The sequence below is a fragment of the Pleuronectes platessa genome, chromosome 2 (assembly GCF_947347685.1).
Source record: "Pleuronectes platessa chromosome 2, fPlePla1.1, whole genome shotgun sequence".
Lineage (NCBI taxonomy): Eukaryota > Metazoa > Chordata > Actinopteri > Pleuronectiformes > Pleuronectidae > Pleuronectes > Pleuronectes platessa.
In genome coordinates this window covers 16,652,399-16,672,619 of record NC_070627.1, presented here as the reverse complement: position 1 = coordinate 16,672,619, position 20,221 = coordinate 16,652,399, and the positions used below count along the sequence as shown (strand labels likewise).

General features: G+C 43.9%; 1 protein-coding gene across 1 annotated transcript; it reads left to right on the top strand.

The window, feature by feature from the left end:
• Nucleotides 1-144: 144 nt before the first annotated feature.
• Nucleotides 145-19,802, top strand: LOC128454014 (arf-GAP with GTPase, ANK repeat and PH domain-containing protein 1). Its single transcript, XM_053437152.1, has 20 exons — nt 145-1,187; nt 1,728-3,038; nt 7,330-7,388; nt 7,485-7,572; nt 7,800-7,885; nt 8,012-8,153; nt 8,328-8,462; nt 8,569-8,690; nt 8,849-9,010; nt 10,188-10,271; nt 10,537-10,641; nt 10,728-10,875; nt 11,503-11,631; nt 11,710-11,847; nt 12,030-12,089; nt 12,377-12,528; nt 13,645-13,735; nt 14,632-14,854; nt 15,620-15,923; nt 16,742-19,802. Exons 2-20 carry the CDS (start codon nt 1,814-1,816, stop codon nt 17,021-17,023), a joined length of 3,735 nt encoding a protein of 1,244 aa, XP_053293127.1. The 5' UTR covers nt 145-1,187; nt 1,728-1,813; the 3' UTR covers nt 17,024-19,802.
• Nucleotides 19,803-20,221: the final 419 nt, after the last annotated feature.

Below are 20,221 nucleotides of genomic sequence, written 5' to 3'. Positions count from 1 at the left end.
TCCCCCCGGGACACATCTATTTACCTCCCCTCTTCTCTATTTTATCCTATTGTCCTGCATCTAATTATACAACCTTTTAGTGTCCTCAATATCTTCAGTTTCCTCGATGTATTATAATAATTCATCTCCCATCCTTTAGCGATGAGTTTTTACCCTCCACATCTGCCCACTTCTTTTTCTATTGTTATTCTTATTCTAGTTATCCGGTGACATCCCCATTTTTCATCTGTGTGCCTCCTCACCTCTTCCTCCCTCAGAGTGGACAGACTGGGAGGCAGAGAGACATCAGGAGCTGCCCATAAATCGCTTTGGATAAGGAGAGGAAGAGAGAGAGAGAGAGAGAGAGAGAGAGAGAGAGAGAGAGAGAGAGAGCTGGACACAGAGCAGATGCATTGGCAAGAGCAGAGCTCAGGTTTTTTTCCCCCTTCCTCTCTCTCTCTTTCGTCTCTTTTGTTGTGTCGGCACATATAAAAATCTGATGAGCGTGGGCCAGGACCACCACCATCATCATCACTAGCACCCACACCTCACTGCAAGTGGTCGTACCCAGCCCCTTTGCCGGAGCTGGATCCCAGCGTGTGGAGCTGGTTGTGCGGCAGGCTAACGCAGGGCTAGCAGGGGGGGGCTGCAAGGCTCTGTGGCAGTGAGAAGAGGAGGGGAAGAAAAGGAGGAGGGGCAGTGGTGAGCTGGTGGGCTTCCTCTGCCTCACAGACACATTTTATTGACTTGCTAATTGGATGAGGCGCTCGGAGGAGAGGATGCAGTGACCGAGAGGAGCTCTCCAGAGGAGGGATACTGGCACTAGGAGGCTTTGCCTGGGGACGCAGCGTCTTCATGTCTTTTTGAGGACCAAAAAATTGGAGACATAACAACAGATGTTTTTCAGCATCTCCCTGTGACCCTCACAACGTTCTCTCATAATTTTATGCATGACATTGTCGAATGGAGGCTCCAGCTGCCAGACGCTTCGTGACAAATGAATGATTTCCATTTTGACGTTTTCTCCCCCCTGTTCCATCTCACCTGTTTTTTCTCCCGGACCCATCAGATGAAGCTCTTCCTTTTTTTTTTGTCAGCCTGCTTTGATGTGCCATCTGATATGAGCGGTAATCTGATGGCGAGATAAAGTCCTCATCAAATGAAATGCACACAGAGCTTTGCAATGGATCTTCTTCAGGAAAATTAAGGTATGATACGAGCAAAAGCCATGACACATGCCGTAGTGAGGTGGCATTACTCAGCCTGTATTAATTTCAGTCCTATATTCAAGAATTGGATCAACCTAATGTATTGACTGTTGCATAATTCCAGGCTGAAATCTGAGGCTGAGGCATCAACACTATCAAAAGAAATGTCCTCCTCTGTCTGTGTGTGTCAGGTTTGTAGAGAATAAATGAGTTTAAGAAGGAAAGCTGAGGAGACACGGGCAAGGATTATGAATGAATCAGTGGTAGAGACCAGTAGTAGCGGTGTGCATTGAAGAGGATTAATGGAGGCATTAAGAAAACAGTCTAGACTTGTTTCACCACTGGGTCAGCCTTTTAAATAGATTCTGAAAATTAGCAATTCGAAGTATTCCTCTTTTTTTCCCACTGACTCTTCATGCTTTTATTAAAGGGTTTAAAAGGAAAGAGGGATTCCTGCCACACGCCTGATGTCAGACAGCAGCACGAGGTTTGTTCAGATACCTGTGTTTGATCTCACATCTTCTGTCTCCTCGGCTCCAGTCTCATCCCGGTTGCCATGACGGAGGTGTGTAGGTCTGGCTAGGTCAGAGAGCAGGTGCCACCGTGCTGAGGTGTCTGCCGTCCCAATGAGCAACGCCGGCAACCCACAGAGACGCACCACCTACCTCATCTCCCTCACTCTGGTGAAGGTTGAGGCTGTGCCAGAGGATGATGCAGAGAACCAGAAGGAGGCTCTTCCAGAGGGGGAAGGGAGCCCCAAGAAGAAGATAGAAGAGGAGGAGGAGGAGGAGGAGGAGGAGGAGGAGGAGGAGGAAGAGGAGGAGGAGGAGGAGGAGGAGGGGGAGGAGGAAGAGACGGAGGAGGTGAGAGATGTCCCTGAAAAGGACGAAGGACTTGTATGTGCGGAAGTGGTGGGAAAAGAAATCGCACAGGTGGAAGAAGAATATGTTGAGCAGGTGCCGGTCAAGTATGGAACCCCCACTGAGAGCAGAAGGAAACCTGAGTGGAGGGAAACTCACAGACACCAAAAAGACACCGCAGCAACTGGTAAAAGCAAAGACAATTATCACATACATGCACCTGTTCGGCAAATGGTCAAAGTGTACGGAGGAACTTCCTCTGAGGGAACTTTCCGCAGAGAGGGGCCTCGCTCAGACGCCTTGCGCCCTAAGACAGAGCTCTACCGGGAGCCACCCATGCTCTACCTAAAGGGAGAAAATGGAGCAGACCTGAGCAGCCGCTCACGTTGCAGCCTCCCTTTTTCCATCCCTCCGCAGGTCAGCCAGCGCCCTGAGGTCCTGATGAGGCCTCATGCAGGAGGCAACTCTACAGCCTGGAGGGAGCTCAGAGAGGCCAACACCAGCCTGTATCACTCTGCTAAGACTTTGGACCGCAGGGACAACCGTGACCATTCCGCCATAATGGCAGCTACAACTCTGGGGCCTTACAGGGCATCGTGGGCCGACAGCGATGGCAGGGGCACGCTCATTCGCCCTGGAGCTCCCATCAGCGGTGGGTTTTCAGGCATAATGACGCGGGAGAGTCCACAGGGGGAGAGATTTAAGACCGTTACTGTTTCTCTGCCCACGCCTCCTGCCACGGATGTTTGCAGGCCTCAGAAGAAAACAACTAGTCGTACCCTGGACAACAGCGACCTACATTCCTTCTCTGATGACCTGAGGAAGGGGAAGGAGGGTCAGGGAGGAACAATCCAGCGAGCTCCACCCCGTGACCGCAAGATGCTCAAGTTCATCAGTGGGATTTTCACCAAAAGTGCAGCTGTGCCGCCTACTGTTAACACCGCATGTCCTCTCTATCCAGCTGTGGAGAGGGGCTCAAGTGAAGAGGAAGGTGAGTTCACCTCGTGTACCTGCACACACAACCTTTAATGGAAAATCAATGCAGTGTTACACCGGCATTTCTGATCACATTAGCTTCATACATTAGACTCTTCTTCTTCATGAAATGCAAGTCATTATGAGCACCACAGTGATGCCTTAAAAAAAATAAAGACGGAAACTAGAAGGGCACTCTGGAGAACACATGCCTCCTCCAAGAGTCTCTCTGCACTAAAGTGCACACACATATGAAAATTAGTCCCATAAACCCCCAAATGATTCTCCAAGTAATAAACAGACCTTCCACCGAGTTTAGTCCGAATCCATCCAGTAGTTTTGGGGTAATTTGCTTACAATCAAACAAACCAACAATCCAAGGGGTGAAAACACTCAATAACAACAGTTAAGAGGCTGATGGTCACATGAACCAGCTGAGCATCATTCACACGACTCTGGAGAAGAAAAGCAAAACTAGTCATCCATGAGAATTTCATCACAGTTGCAGAAAACTCTATCAACAAGTGCTGTTTTGGTTCGACCATCATTATTCACTTGGGCATGAGAAGACAATTTTGTTGAATGTGTGTAGACCCTCTTTGTCCCAGTGACACTCGATTGCTCTCACTCAATTTAATAATTTCCTTTATTTGTTTCGGCTGTGAATCACACACTGTTGCGATATTAACTTATGAGGAAAATGTATGAAGCATAATGTCATGCAAAGTGAATTCAGGCTAAAGCACTAATATGACTTTAGTGTCCTATGGTATTATCTTCTGCGAGTTGAATTACACTGTCTACCCGCTCTAATGAAAAGTTAACAGGAAAGCTACAGGTGAACACTAAGTGTCTGCAACATGTGCAGTAATACGATTATAACATACAGGGCAAAGAAGGATTTCATTTCCAGATTCTAATCTTTTCTTCCTTTGCTGAAACATGTCAGCTGTTTTATTACACCCCGGCTCTCGGTGTATCAGAAATGACTTGTAAGTGCTACGTCACTTAAAATAACTAAGTTTGGTGAAAATTCGATCACAGTCAGTCGAGACGACTCAGAGCTATAAAACGTCTCTAAAGAGGAGCAACACAGGAGGCCGTTCTTCCACTCTGCAGGGGGGTTACGCTTTTTAAGGAACTGAACATCTGGAACGTTTATCCTCTTAATATTCGCTGACGGCTTCAAAGGGTAAAAATATAACTCAGACTCCATAATGATCTGCAGCTTTGTCAATAAGTCAATGATGTGATTAGTGACCTGACCAGAAAAATTAAGATAAAGTAGTAAAGGTAAATTGTAAATTGATAATCTGTGATGTCATTTTATTGTGAAATTATTAAAACGGTTCCAGCCTCTCAAGTATGAGGATATTCTTAATCTTATGTGAGAGTAAAGTTAGTATTTTTCTATTCTGGAACAATGTTCAGAACAAACAAGGTAGTGTAGGATGTCACTGATAGTTGACCCTTATTTTCCAGAAGAATGCATCCTACTTCCACCAAGGCCCAACAGTCCCCTTGGATTCAATCAGGCTGCAGCCAAATGCACACGTTCATAGATCAGTCCCCCTGAATACATCCGATTTTTTCACCAAGTCCATGAATTCTTCTCTGGGAAGTTGGTGAAAGTGTCAGAGACAGCAACATCGCACAATGTTAAAGAAAGTGAAAACAAATTCCTTAATCCGCCCCTTTGTCCGGATTCGCCCGAAAATGTAATGACTTCTTTCTTGGCTCATTTCCCATCCATCCATCCATTTTTTGTGGAAATCTGTTCTGTAGTTTTCGCATAATCCTGCAGACAAACCAACCAACCAACAAACAGACTAGATTAGCACAACGCAGAGCGCATTCCCTGCCAAGGCCCAACTTTCCCCTTAAAGGAATTCAACTTGCACCAGATTGAACCCTCGAAATGTGTCTTATCTTTTAAAATCAAGATCTATGACGAACTCAGAAGCAAATAGGACTGATTCGATTTTAAATGTTAGAGATCAAGTTTAAATACTGTAGATACTGTAGTATTCTACTAGAGCTTCATCTGTAGGTGTTATAATAGTGACTAGAGCACATTACAAGGTACAATGATATGTATGTCTCTGTGCTTTGTACTTAATTATCTGTTTTTGGTGAATTTCCCAAACCCTGACACACAAATTAATTCAGTCTAGTCAGAACTTATGAAAACACCTCATGAAATATTCAGACTCGTCTATTGGAAGGAAAGGAAGTGATGCAACTTTATCAATCTTTAATCTTGATTAATCTTTTCTAAAGAAAATCATCTTTGACAGAGAGAGTAGGATCGGAGTAAGCTGTGAATAATTTGTCAGGAGTAAGTGGGACATGAATAATTAAGGTTGGGGATACACAGAGCTGTGTTCATCGGAGGAGTGAGGGGAGCGGGGACCTGCTGCTTCCTGCTCTGTGCCGAGAGTTAATCAGCCCACAAATGGAGCCGATTCATTCCGCGCTGCTATATTGTGTTTGTGAGCAGCATCGTCAACAAGGTGTCGTGTAGAACTTGTAATTGAAGCCTTTCACGTTGGTAGTCTGATGACAGATGATCGATCCTGATCATCATTAGAGTGAATATATTGATCAGCGTGGTGTAAACCGTAAGGCACATCGTGTTTCAGTATCATGTGTGCACAGGTGGACATCGTGTCTTCATGCCGCTCACACACACTCACACACACACGTCGCTGTATCCATGAGAGACCGTTTATTGTAAAGAGACCTGGGCTGGAGGCTTCTGGAAAATGGAGTTGCCATGGCAACAGCAAGCGGTAGGAGATGCTGTTTGGTCTGAGGCGTGACGCCGCTGATGGAGGCGAGTGTGGGCGTGGGGATTGCCCTGAGATGTGGTTCAGGGAGAGTTGTGGGGGGTTCAAAGTTAGAATCCGTGGTCCCAGAGAGATGTGGCGACGCCTCGGCCCCGCCCGAGCAAAGTGTGACCTCACAGCTTCTGTGTGTGTGTGTCTGTGTGTGTGTGTGTGTGTGTGTGTATTGTGTATTGATCTGAGTGTCTGGTAGCTGGCTGCAGTATAGGTCATACATCTCGCTTCCTCCATGTTAGTGGGTGGGACAGTCATCAACAGATACATTTTGAAAAATTTAGCTCATAGATTGATATTACTACTCCATCCCTGGATCACTACTGCACAGACTCTACAAGATGGTGGTATTCGTATACTGGGTATTTTGGCTTCATATCTGGACAGTGGGAGGATGTGGCGACCTGTTGTTAGTCACCATTCACTGAGGCACCTTTCTACTGAGTGGACCTTTAAAGTGTAAAATGTTTATCAGTTGTCGTCTACAGGATTGTAAAGGTTTTACACTTGTGGATTCATGTTTCTTATTCCACCTTGTTTCAAGATAAGAACTAGTTTTTTTCAAATTTAGTCTGACATAATGTACAAGCTCAATCTTTCACTTTTTTAATCGTTCTTACAGTTGCTGTAATGTTGGAACTTCCACACTAAGGCTGAAAAATGTAAATACCCTCACTGTCTATACTGCCTTTATACATTTTTGAGTGTTTTTTACGACGCTTAGTCTAACATCTAATTTGTTGAAGCTGAAGAATAAATCAGTCTTGAAGTTTGCTATGATCACAGTTAATAAGTTGAGTACTCATTTGATTATAATCCAACTGCGATTTATCATCATGAGACTTGGAACAAAATGTGATTGTTAAATACTTTGTCAGAGCTCAGTCATCCTGTCGCTGCTGCCAAGTGGACGTGCTTATCTCAGAAAAACAAAACCAGAAAAAAAAAAGAAAAGCTCAACAACATTTTGAAGCATCAAAAAACTAGAGGATATTTGGTTTGATGGCACCTGGGGAGTGATATTTAGGAGTGTGTGAAATTTGTTGCAGCTTGATTGCATTTCAGGCTGTGCTCTCTACATTCCAATCAAAAGCTGCACCATAGCATTGCTTTCCTCATTTTGAAATATGCAACTTTTTCTGATTCTATAGAAAACTCATGGATGTACGAGAGGCTATGATTTTTCAAAGATCTATTTTTCCTGGTTGCACCATTTCAGACCTCTTGTGTTTTAGTCACACTCCATAAAGCAGAAGGACATTTAGAAAAACAGTTTGGCGTCATGCTGTCAATCTGTGTTTCTACAACAAACATTTCTGTGGAGCGGGTTTTTATCTTCCAGCATGTTTTGTATTACTTGTAGTTTTGTTTCTTGTTCCTTGTTGTGTTACCAATACATCCGCTCATTACAGTGCTGATGATTGTCCACCTCACACCTTTGTCCTTGATGCCAATGTCTTTCCTTAGGTGCAGTCACCAGCAGTCAAGAATGGACCATGAGCCAAACTGTACAAGAGCTTCACCTGGTGAGCACGTGGAGATGTACAGCTACTACATACAACTGGGTATAGGATTTTATAATGATTAAACATTTTATTTATCTCTATTTTTTGTGTGTCTAGGGTGTTCTGGGAGGTTTGTGCAGTGGGAAGTCTGCTCTGGTCCACAGACACCTGACAGGAAGTTACCTGCCGCTGGAGAACGCTGAGGGTGCGTGTCACATGTTGTCGTCTACAGCTGTTATGTGTGTTTTGAAGTCACTGTCAGGAAAACAACTGATAAAAGACCTGAGTCACAGCAGAGATTTCTAAAAGCATTAAAACAGACAACACCAGGGCCATGCTTATATACTTATTGTTTATACATTTGTTTCTCCTGCTGTGACCAGTGAAAAGGTAAAATAATCAAATAACTCTTATTTATTCCTATATCTGCAGGGCGGCAGTATATCAAGGATGTCCTAGTTGACGGACAGAGCCACCTTTTGGTTATCAGAGAGGAGACAGAGCTGCCTGGACCTCAGGTGAGTCGAGAGATGACCAGGACTTCAACATAATAGACAACAAATTCCACTTTATGCAATTTAGTCTTTACTCTCTGCACGCTCCTGTGTGATGTGAATGCTATTCTTCTCCCTCTTTCTCCTTAGTTTGCGAGTTGGGTGGATGCAGTAGTCTTAGTCTTCAGTCTGGAAAATGAGGCCAGCTTCCTGGAAGTTTACAAAATCTACCACCAGCTCGCCGTCCACCGGCCCGTCGCCGAGATACCTTTCGTAGTAGTTGGCACTCAGGGTAACGCAAGCTCACACACACACACACACACACACACACACACACACACACACATACACACACACACACACACACACACACACACACACACACACACACACACATGCTTTCATCGAAATGTTTGCAGAGGTGAACTCTCGCTGTATCTGTGGTGATGTTTGTTATTGTTTCCAGATAAGATCAGCAGCACCAACCCCAGAGTGATCGATGACGCCAGGGCCCGACAGCTGTGCTCAGACGTGCGGCGCTGCACCTACTATGAAACCTGTGCCACGTACGGCCTCAACGTGAACAGAGTCTTCACTGATGGTGTGTGTCCCTGTCAAAGCCCAGGAGCAGAATATGGAGCACAGTGCATGAGACTGCAGAAGAAGCAGATATGTGACGGTTACGTGTCTTTTTTCCTGTTTCACAGCTGCTCAGAAAATCATGGCAGCCAAGAAACAAGCTGCTTTGCTGGCCTCCTGTAAATCTCTCCCCAACTCTCCCAGTCATTCTGGAGGCTCCACTCCAGTGTCAGGCGTCTTTCCAGGACAGGTAAACCTTCTCCTGACCATCTGTTCCACACTCGCTGAAACAAGTTCCACCATGTAGCGTATTTCATGTTTGCAGCCAGGCTATTCTAAAGACTATACGCACAGAGTAGTGTCAAACTCAATCACCCCCCACCACCCACTCTCCTCCGCTCTGTTTAGGCCAGTAACGGTGGTCAGAGCAGCGATTACTCCTCTTCACTTCCCTCCACTCCTGTCATCAGCCATAAGGAGATCGGCAGGACAGCGAGGGGGGAGAAACAGGACAGTGCCACGCCAGGGACAGTCCGCAGCGCCACCCGGAGACGCACCCCTCGATTTGCGGTACACACAGATGAAATCATTGTCTGTTTATGGTCCCAAGCTTCAGACGTGCTTTGGCAGCATTTACTTGTTTTTTTTCTTTGTCTTTGACTGACCCCACAATTCAACAGGTTTCCAGATTGAAAGAAAGCATCTCAAGTTCTGAAATCATGTTTCCACACAATGAAAGGCGAACAGAGGCTCATTGGGAGACCACCGTTGAAAATCCTCTAATCACACTATGAAATCTGACGTTTTCATACAATTTATTTGCCTAAGGACACTAACCCTTCTGATTTACTTTAGATCCCAGTGAACAGTTTGCTCACAGGGCCCATAAAGTAGGAACGGAAGGCACATCAGATTCATCATGATGTGGATTTGGCTCAACTGTTATAGAATGTCTTTTATTTCTCATAACAACTCGTTGAGGATAGGAAAAGGCAGATGAAGAAACAGAAAGATAAAAAGAAGAGTGTCAAACTTTTCCCATGTTTTGAGTTATTTAAAGTTATTGCTTGTCAATTTTAAACAAAATTTTATGCAATCGATAGAGGTTCTCTGCATCTATTGATTTTTGTCCCTCAGGGGACACATTTTTTTTAAATAAATTGGCACTGACATTTTATCTAACCGGTCCTTGCTCCCTTCTGACCTCTCCTGCCCTCCGGGGCCAAACTCGGTTCTCTGTTCACTGGCTATTCACTAACTTTGACTACTGTTGTTTCTGGGCAGAAAGACGACAGAGGGGTTAAGGACTTTGATTGGTTAAGAGCAGCTGCCTGGTGAGGCTGAGAATGATCAACGTGAATCAACAAATTACAGTTTGGGACCTTGAAACCAAAACAGTTAGCGGAAAGATGCTAAACTGCTCTGTTTAGCTGAGGGGACCCGCACAGTCATGTGGTGGTAATCTGGATGTTTGCTACTATGAGCAGACCCTTTCATTTTAAATTATAGTATTATCATTTAATACATTTTTTAGATAAGAATATTGATTAGTGCAAATGGAAATGGCCCTGATGTCCCTGTAATTTATCTGGAAACTGCCCACATTTATAACCAGTCAGCTGCAATCCCCTTCCCATTTCCAAATGCTGTTCTATTAATGGATTTTTTTGAAAGCGCAGTTATCAAAGGGAAAACTTCCACTCTTATACATTATATCTTTAACCATTCGTTATTTGTTTCCCTCCAGGGTCGGAGGGGCAGCGACTCAAACAGGAGGAGTGCCGACTATAAGGGCGATCTGGGCATTGGACGCTCCATCCCCATCAAACAGGTAGGACACAGATCAGCAGCATGTGCAGTGTTATCTAAAGACCGTCTGCAGAGGACGTCACACCAGCAGTCACTTGAAATCAAAGGTGTGAAGGCAATTTCATCATGTGGAGTCATGAAGTGTTGTGATCTCCTAAATCGCCCGGCTGAATGGTTGGTGGGCGTCTCTGGCAGCCGACGGTCTTCGTGCCGCTGAAATCTGTGAGATGAACACACCAGACTTTGCCAAATAAATTCTCACTCTCGGGTTTTGTCTCCTCCATCAGGGCATCTTGCTGAAGCGCAGCGGGAGCTCGCTCAACAAAGAGTGGAAGAAGAAGTATGTCACGCTGTCCAACGACGGCATACTGTCCTATCACTCCAGTGTCAATGTGAGTCAGGGTGTTGACAGGGCGCTGTAAAGCAGGATGATGCCTGCTGCTGGTCGATGGTTAACAGTTGTTGTTTGTCTCGGCAGGACTACATGCTGAATACCCCGGGGAAAGAGATGGACCTGCTGAGAGTGACGGTGAAAGTGCCCGGAAAGCGACCACCGCGCGCTGTACCCGCCTGCGGCCCTCCAGCCGGGCTCAATGGCCGGGTTAAAGACATGCCTGGACCCGAGGGTTTGAGCCCAGGTCAGAGAATACACGTACAGGGTTATCTGCATTTTACACCATTAGAGGAAGCATGTGTGTGTGTGTGTGTGTGTGTGTGTGTGTGTGTGTATGTGAATGAATGATTTCACTGTCCAGTTTCAGTTGGGTGTTGTCGTCCAAGGATAAACGGTATGGATAACGGATGGATGGATATTATAGAATAAATCTCACTTACACAAATACGAACTGTGTGTGTGTGTGTGTGTGTGTGTGGTTGTTTGTTTGTTTGTTTGTTTGTGTGTTTGTGTGTGTGTGTGTGTACTTAAACAGTTAAGATAAAATAGTAGATTTGGGGATGTGCAGGGTTCAGAGCCACAGTAAGTAGGAGCGGATCAAGCCTCTGTACCAGAAAGAGAGGAACATCTTAAGAGAATACAAAATCTTTGCAAAAGAGCAAGCGAGCACCATAAGGGATTTTACAAGATTTTTGGCAACCACTTAAACATTTCCTCTGTAACACTCTGCATCTTTTAATTCCTCTGGTGTTCATACAGAATCAGTGATGTAATTTAAACCTCAGGAGCTCAGTTTTAACATGCACTGTTTGGCTACATTTCTCTGTTACTGAGTGTTTGCTCGCTGCCGTCTCTTTAGTGCCTGTAAGTGCCAGCGGCCTCCTGCAAGTGGAGGAAATGGAAGGGCTGGGCGGTGCGCTCTTCCTGAGGAGTAACAGAGGGGTGCAACGGTGTCCTTCCACTTTATCCAACCCCGCTCAGAGTGTGGGTGAGTAAAGGACTTAGAGTCATGCATTTGTCACATAACACATGTATAAAATACATTCTCTCATGATTTCGTGTCTAGACTCTGCAGTCGAGGGAGTCTCCAGCTCCTCCTCCACCAAAGACGTAGGCTGTGCCTCCCCAGTGGCCGACAGGAAGAAGCATCGCAGGAAGAAGAGCATGAACCAGAAAGGAGACGCTGCCCCCGGCCAAGCTGACGGTAAATACTCATAACCCCAAATTTATATTTAGCATTCACATATTTCTAACATTAAAGGCAAATATCATATTATTATTCAAAAAAATTGCACTACGTGGTGAATTTATATTAAATTGGTGGTTTATCCTTGAAACATTTATCATTCTGTCTCTTTGTTTCTTTGTCATGGCGTCTTAATGCAGCCAAGCGCAAAATGTGGAAACTCAAAAGCTTTGGTAGCTTAAGAAACGTAAGCAAGACAGGTAATGTTGATCTGTCACACTCTGACTGACCCTCTGAACACATCTGTTTGTCTGACTGTGTCCCTGCAGCATTGTAGCCACTCATGTTCAATTCAAAGTCTATATATCATATACAGGAATTAAATATTCTACTTACAACGTTGCAAATTTGAGCGTGTAACTCACTGAAATTGAATTGTTGTTTACCGTAATGTTTAACTGCTCAGGTGCAAATGGAACCTGCTGCAGGGAATTCCGTCTCCATCGGAACAATAGCATCTAATCTCTGCTGTATGTGTCTGTGTCAGATGAGGATAACTTTGACTTCCTTATCGTGTCGAGCACCGGCCAGACGTGGCACTTTGAAGCCCAGAGTGTGGAGGAGAGAGATTCCTGGGTCCAGGCCATCGAGAGCCAGATCCTAGCCAGTCTGCAGCTGTGTGAGAGCAACAAAAACAAGGCAAGGACTGAACAAATGCAGTCACTGTATTTTGTGTTGATAATAGAACCATTATTTTTACTTCATTAATTCTGTATTGTTTGTGTAACCTACAATTCATCAATTCATTATATAAAAAAATATATAAATATGGGTATGAGGTCAGTAGAGGTCTTCTCACATTCCCTTTAAAACAGCTGAGTCATATATAAAATGTGTAAAACACGTGAAGCTCTTCTGCTTATTCCCTCGTGTAATGATGGTTTTTAACTAACCAGCAACGTTCTAAATATTTTAACATCCCAACACGTGCCTTGTTTCGTTCTCTGTGGTCTGAAATGTACCTGCTTGCATGGAGGTGGGTTAGTCATAGCTGAGGTTTGTTATGCAAAGCAGGTGCTGCGGTTCACTGTGCTCTGTGTTCCCATCTGCTCTCACTGCAACAGCATCGTTCTGAAGAAACAGAATAAACCGGATAAAATAATTTGGGGAAACAGGATGAGACCTGAGCTCCGTTAGAGAAAACCTTTTTCAAAATCTGAGTCAATGATTTAGTTAAAGTGTTAAACTTATTGATTTGCCAAATATCCAAATAAGACTCGAGAAAAGGCAACCAGACGATTTTATTAAGTAAAATATACAGCAGACGGTGGACAGTGAAAACATATCTATGTGCATTATGCGGCAGTTGTTGCCAAACTCAGTTGTATAATCTTTTCTTGGAATAACTTGGGAGCATCTGTTATATGCACAGAGAGTCGGGTGGGGGAATTTCATTATCTCGTGAAATACAAGTTGTGATATAAAAAGCGACATCATCTGCTGTATAATCTCGTTGTGTGCTTTGTATTTGTGCCCTGGGACTCTTGGATAAGAACACTTTTCTTTTAGAAGCTGCCTTGAACCCATTTCTCAACCCATTAGGAAACCGTTACTGCTGCTTCAAAGGAAGATGAGCAGAAGACTTTACCAGAGCCTGCCCTCTCCTGTGCCATACATGTCATAATTGAATTATTTTCTTCACAGCTTATTCACTCGGATGATAATTAGCGTATTAGCAGTGAGAGCATTTAGCAGGCCGGATATCACTGAGGGAAGTTGCTTTAGTTTTAACCATATCCTGTGTGTGTCCCACAGGCTCGCAGGAACAGCCAGAGTGAAGCAGTGGCTCTGCAAGCGATCCGCAACGCAAAGGGCAACAACTTCTGTGTTGACTGCGATGCTCCGAGTCAGTAACACAACTTTTCTCCTCTCTGTACATATCCATATCTCTTTCTTTCTTTAGTGGCATTTCTCAACATTGTCTCATTTTCGTCTTGTCATAACTCTAAACTACCCTTTCTCTTTGGTCACGCTTCATGGTTTCAAAAATCTAAATCCATCTGGTCTGAGAGCAGGGCCGAGAGGAACGTGTGTATCATGAATCTGTGAAGCTCTTGATGCATTTTTACACTAAAGCAAACCTGGTCAATCAGTGTGAAACTGAGCGTGACCACTGGATTACCAGGTTTAAAAATGGGGTTGTCAGAAAAGTGGCCACAGTAAGAGACACATGACAAAATATGTTATGTGTCTCTTAAAATAAAGAAATCTATCCCTAGTTTACATGCAGTGTGTGTGTGTGTGTGTGTGTCTGTGTGTGTGTGTGTGTGTGTGTGTGTGTGTGTGTGTGTGCACGTGAGTTTCTTTGTCTCCAAAATATTTTGACGTGCCTGAGTTCACTCAAATAATAGAAAAACTGGCTGCAAAATATAATTTTGGGGGGGAAATATAATCAGTACAAATTCCTTAATATACCCTGTAATTTAAATCAGGGTCTCACAAATCACCTGACCAAAAGAAAATAGTTGGAATCCTGGATGTTCCTCCGATCCTGGAAAATTTTTAAAGGGGCGGAGTTTCAGGGGGAATATAATGTTTGGCACACTGGCCACAGGTTTAACAGCCCTTCTTTAAAACTTGTCCAAGCTGGGTTTCACTCAACTGCGGATAATTGTTATGACATTACATGGTCAAACTGGCACACAACAAATTCAAATGGTAGAGCTCTGTCAACTAAACACAAAGTTTAGTTTCAACATGAAGTGTCAGCTTTACTTTATTGTGCATCCTTTATCTCCCAAGATCCGACCTGGGCCAGTCTGAACCTGGGGGCTCTCATCTGCATCGAGTGTTCGGGGATCCACAGGAACCTGGGGACCCATCTGACGCGGGTTCGCTCGCTCGACCTCGATGATCTCCCCCGGGAGCTGACTCTGGTGCTCAGCGCCATCGGCAACCACATGGTGAACTGTACATGGGAGGCGCGCACGCTGGGGCGACGCAAACCAGCTCCTGATGCCTCACGGTGAGACAAGAGGGTGACAACCGACATCATGCATTGAGATGTAGCATTATAGATGTGATGTGGGGCGACACTGCTTAGGTCCCAGTCCAGCAGCTTATTGCACCTACTTTGTTCCTCAAATAAATACATATTCCAAAGGTTTGTTCTGAAAAAAAACCCTCTCATGGGGGGGTACAGAACTTTATCAAATATTCCACAGTGACAAAGTCGGCCTATACATACCAGTCAATAACTAGGTACAAAGATTTTGCGTAATTATAACAATTATATCAAATTAAACTAATTTTAATTCATATTGGACTCAGTGACACATAATACTGCTGTATAATTGGCATTGTTATGTAACTCTACGCCTTCCCTCCTGATGTCGTGACGGGGATTTATAAATATTCTAATATGGCCCCGCCCCTGACCCCATCTCCCCACCCACAAAGGGCCACCTGCCACTGAGCTCCACCCCCAAGTTGACGGGATGGATTTCTCAGGTTTGTTACCGGGGCATTTTTTTTACTGCAGTGGTGAGATGAAAATACTCTGCCATGTCGCTGACTGCATATTGCACTCAAAATGTGTATATTATCATGTAAGAAGCACAAAATGGGACATGTTAACATGTGGAAAAACTTAATTTTCATCAGAGGGAGACTTTAAATAGGTATACGAGCTACGTACATAGCAGAGCAGGAGAAAGACAGAAAACTCTGGATATATTCCCCTGATCATTCGCTTACTTTCTGTTTCTCTTTGCTTTCTGTGCTTGTTCAGAGAGGAGCGGGAGTCGTGGATCAGAGCCAAGTATGAGCAGAAACTGTTTGTGGCACCGTTGCCTCCTCCCACTCCCGGAGAGGGCCCAGACATCACGCTATCTGGCCGCCTTCTGCTGGCAGTGATGGAGCACAACCTCCCAAAGCTGCTGCTCCTCTTGGCTCACTGCACGAAGGAGGACATTAACGCACCGCTCAGTCTGGCCCTCTCCTCCAGGGCGCTCTTGGCGCTGCGACTGCCCGGCTCTGCCCTGCACGCTGCCTGTCAGCACGCCGATGTGGTGATGACACAGCTCCTCGTCTGGGTGCGTTTTCCCCTCTTCCTCTAATCTCACTGTGGTTCTGCCAGTTGTGATAAAAGAAACAACAAAACACCAGAGTCCTGCGACGCATAGGAGCCGAGATAATGATACTGGGAAGGTAGAGAAGGTCTGACATGATTTTAAATGTTGTCCTCAGCAAACCTCCACTTTTCACAGAAAGCTTTGCAAAAATAATAATGTTGTCCCCTCTATAACCTGTAAGTAAGAAACTCAGCAAGAAACAAAAAGCAATGGAACACATGAGTCAGCAGAAAACTGGAGGTGATGCATTGTGTATGTTTGAAAGTCAGTTAGGCTCACTGAGTCATGTCGTGTTAGGATAATTTAATCCAGCCCTGTCAGGGTTAGGACTCAGCAGAGGAAGATCCAGGATTCTTCTGAATCAGGGGCCACAAAGGGGCCACGATTTACACAGAGGGGCCAATTAGATGTTCAACATCCATACACAACTCCTGATTCAGAAAGGTGCACATTTGAGTCCTTCCTTGTTTACTGTTAGCTCTAAAGCTTTGAGCAAAGCCACACATCAATGAATATTTTGAGAAAATTGCTCAATTTTAAAGCAAATTGTGTTCCTCAGAAAACCTTAGAAAATAGAAACAAAATGACAAATTGTCTATTTATTGTTGGCGTTGTGTGGTGTCTAGTTTACAAGACAGGGTCACTTTAGGAGCCCCCCCACCCCTGGATCCGCCCCTGGACCTCACTGACCATTTGATAAAACCTCCTTAAAATGTGGATTAGAGAGTAGATACATCGTTATATCCAGTTGCTCATCCTCTGTTCCTCTGTGTGTTCAGTATGGCTGTGACTTGCGGTATCGGGACGCTCAGGGCCTGACGGCGTTGGCTCTGGCTCGCAGCGCTGGCAGCCAGGAGTGCGTCGACATCCTGCTCCAGTACGGATGCCCCAACGAACCGGTCCCTTCCATCGCCACGACGGTCGGCTTCGCAGCATCCGCCACATCCAGTTTCCCTGTTGCCATGGCGCCGAGCCTGACGGTTGCCACGACGCTCAAGATCTCACACAGGAGCAGCGGCACCAGTTTGAGCTACAGCACGTCGAGAAGAGCAGTGTCATAAGGAAACATGTGGTGTGGTGTAACATGTGTGTGTGTGTGTGTGTGTGTGTATGTGTGTGTGTGTTTCAGGGATGAAAACACACTGGCAGTAACACAGGCAAATTCAGTCTGCTTGAATGATTTAACCAAAACAAGAAAAAAATCCTGACCCCACGCGACATGACGTCCAGATTCCTCTGCATTCAGACTTCATAGGAATGTATTGCACTGTATACCAGCGGGTATGATTCACTTTTCATCATGCAGTTATTATTCCGCCAGGTTTGAATATTGACTCTGTTACAAATGCAGTATATTTACTCTGTTGAGAACGGAAATCTGCCTTTGGCCTCAAACAGCTTAGCTGAGTCTCTGGAGCCCAGAAGTAAAGAGCTGCAATAAGTTTACTATTAGAGAGATGGACGTCTCCGTTTTTTCCGACTCTGTCTCGCTTGAAATCCCAAACGTCAAACACATCCATACTTCTTCCTAACTTTATTGACCATGAATGTCCGTTTGAAATTCAGAGTGTGTATACTGTGTTGCCTTCAGCACAGCTGCTCGTTGACTGCGAATATTATGTCCTGTGTGTTGATTTAAGAAAAAGGAAAAAGAAGAAACTTTACAATGGTTGAAAAACAAACGGTTTTAAAGAGATTAAAAAAATAACTGTATAGAGATAGATTGATAAAATACTATAATATTCTACAAATTTAAAAGTGCTTCATTTTGCAGATTGTTATTGTACGATTTGTACACTTGGTTGTGTGTATAAAAGTCAAAGGGTTAACTATAGCTGTTCAGAGATTTACTGCACAGCCTCTTGTGTTGGTTTCCCCTCGACTGAGATTTCTATGTTACGTCTGCATCACTGTGTGTGTGACATGAACACAGCACATGATCTGTGTGTCGTGACAGCCTGTCATTAGCAAGAAGAGTGTGTAAACGCGAGATGGCTTGATTTTTGAATGTATACAAAGATTATCATTTCAAACTTTAACGCGTTTTCCAGACAATATTCCTGCTGTGATCAACATATCCAAGGATCTGATCTATAAAACTGGGCCTTTGAATGATGACGATGATGTTTGCAAGTGGCTGAAAATCAACATTTAATAGAGGCATGTTGCCCTAAATTCACAACTTTTAAAAATGCATAAAAAAACAACTGTTGTGCAGAATTGTATGTATTTATTTTGTGTAGATCTGAAGACTCCGCTGAGTGTACGTGTCTGTGATGTAAGCATCTCTCTCCATTTGTATTTTTATACCCATGGAATGATTCATAGGGCATTCATCCATTATCAATACACTAAGGCTACTGCTCAAGCTGTGGTACTTTGTCAGAGTTGTGTGTGTTTTTCTGTGTCGGGGCTCTTAGCAAACCTTTAATTATTTCATATATATATATATATATGTGTATTATATATATATGTATTATATATTAGACTTATATGGATACTTTAATCAGTCTGTAGAGTTTACACCCATGAGGCTCCAGCACATAAATATCATTCAGTGGTTGCATCACCGAGCCGAGAGCGTAGCTGCCTCGAACAGGTGGAGTCCTCCAGTATCCGGTCGTCATCACTTAACACTTTACTAGCATTTTAAACAGGAGATCTTCTGGATCAGACCAGTTCTTTTTAAAGGCCCCTACTGGCTCTGACCTACTTTTTTTCTAGGTCAAAGTCTTTTTATATTATCACACTCTGTCTGTGATGGTTTCTGTTTCATGGATTCAAAGTGGTAACGTTTTTTTTCCTGTGCAAACGCATGTAGAGACAAACGTGACACAACAAACACATCGACTCGAAGGCAACATCAGCACTGATGCCAACATGCATCAGAGTTCAGGAACCGTAGTCAAATATAGAAAACATGAGGTTGAAATGTATGTTATTGAATAATGATATATATGAATGACACAGATATATAGAAAAGGCCTTCGTTATAACTAACAAATTACCGAAAGAAAAGTCTGAATAAAAAAAAAGGGAAAAACTCAGCATCAACAATTTCTAAAAAGAAATGCACCTCATTGTTAATGGTTTGAAAAAACTCAAGGCCAGATGACTGTTGTTATTCACTGAAGCAACTTGCATTTGCAAAGATGCTCCTGAGATTTCAGGTTATGTGTTTTGAATGATTTGAGCCCCACAAACCAGAGTTGAACTGTAATTCGACGAGCTGTAGCCATAAACTGAGAATTACACAGGGCAGTGTATGTGTTTGTTATAGATTGTGATGCATGAAAGAGGAAAAGGCAGTTGTGTGTTTTCAGCTCAATACAGACATTGATTCAATCCACCGCTTTGTGTTGACTTTGCTATAAAACTCTTTGGCTCTGGAACCTGCACATGAACCCGAAAAGACCAATATGTTTTACTCCGAGGTGAATTTAGACTTACATTTGTTATCATGGTTGTTGGTGTCTTACATTAAAAAAAGAAAAATTATTGCCTAGTTTAATGTTGATGTTGGACAAAGTTACATTTGTGTTGGTCTTTTTATGCTGTTTTAGAGCTCAACATGTTGTAGTATGTTTTTATCTTTTGGGGTTCATTTTGGACCATTTTATATTCCAACATGATTCTGCTCTGCAGCGAGTTTTGAAAACTAAAATTGAAACAGAGAGCAGAACCAGTTCAACAGCAGAGTGTCTGAAATCCCTCATTGCTTTAAAACCATATTCAAAGAAAATATTCTGCAAAACGAATCAATGTACGATGATGATTAGCAGAGATGATCCACCTCATCTTGAAAATAAACAAGAACTCCTTTCCCCTCACAAAATAAAGCGAGGCTGCTGTGAATATGCCCGTGTTCTGTTTGTTTATTTTGAATAAATAGTTGAAATAATCTTGGATTCACTGCCACAAGCTTCTCTCTCTTCGTCTTCCTGCCGCCCCTCTGCCTGTTTGTCCACTCTGCTGAGAAATCCTGGGGACAATCTAGGGAGGGTGTTCAGGAATATGTGCCAGGAGGACTGGGACAGAGGACGAAAATAAGGACAAATATTAATGATCTGTCTTAAAGGAGCACATTTGCTGTTGGAGTCTAGTCTCGGAGCCGTCTGAACCACAGACGCTGAGGGGGAGTGTCGCCGTTCAGCTCCACTGGACACGTGCAAGATAAACCTTTGGGATCCAGACATTCAAAATGCAAATGAAACAAGACAATTTGGGCTTAAATCTGCAGCAGCCTTAAGTATTTTACT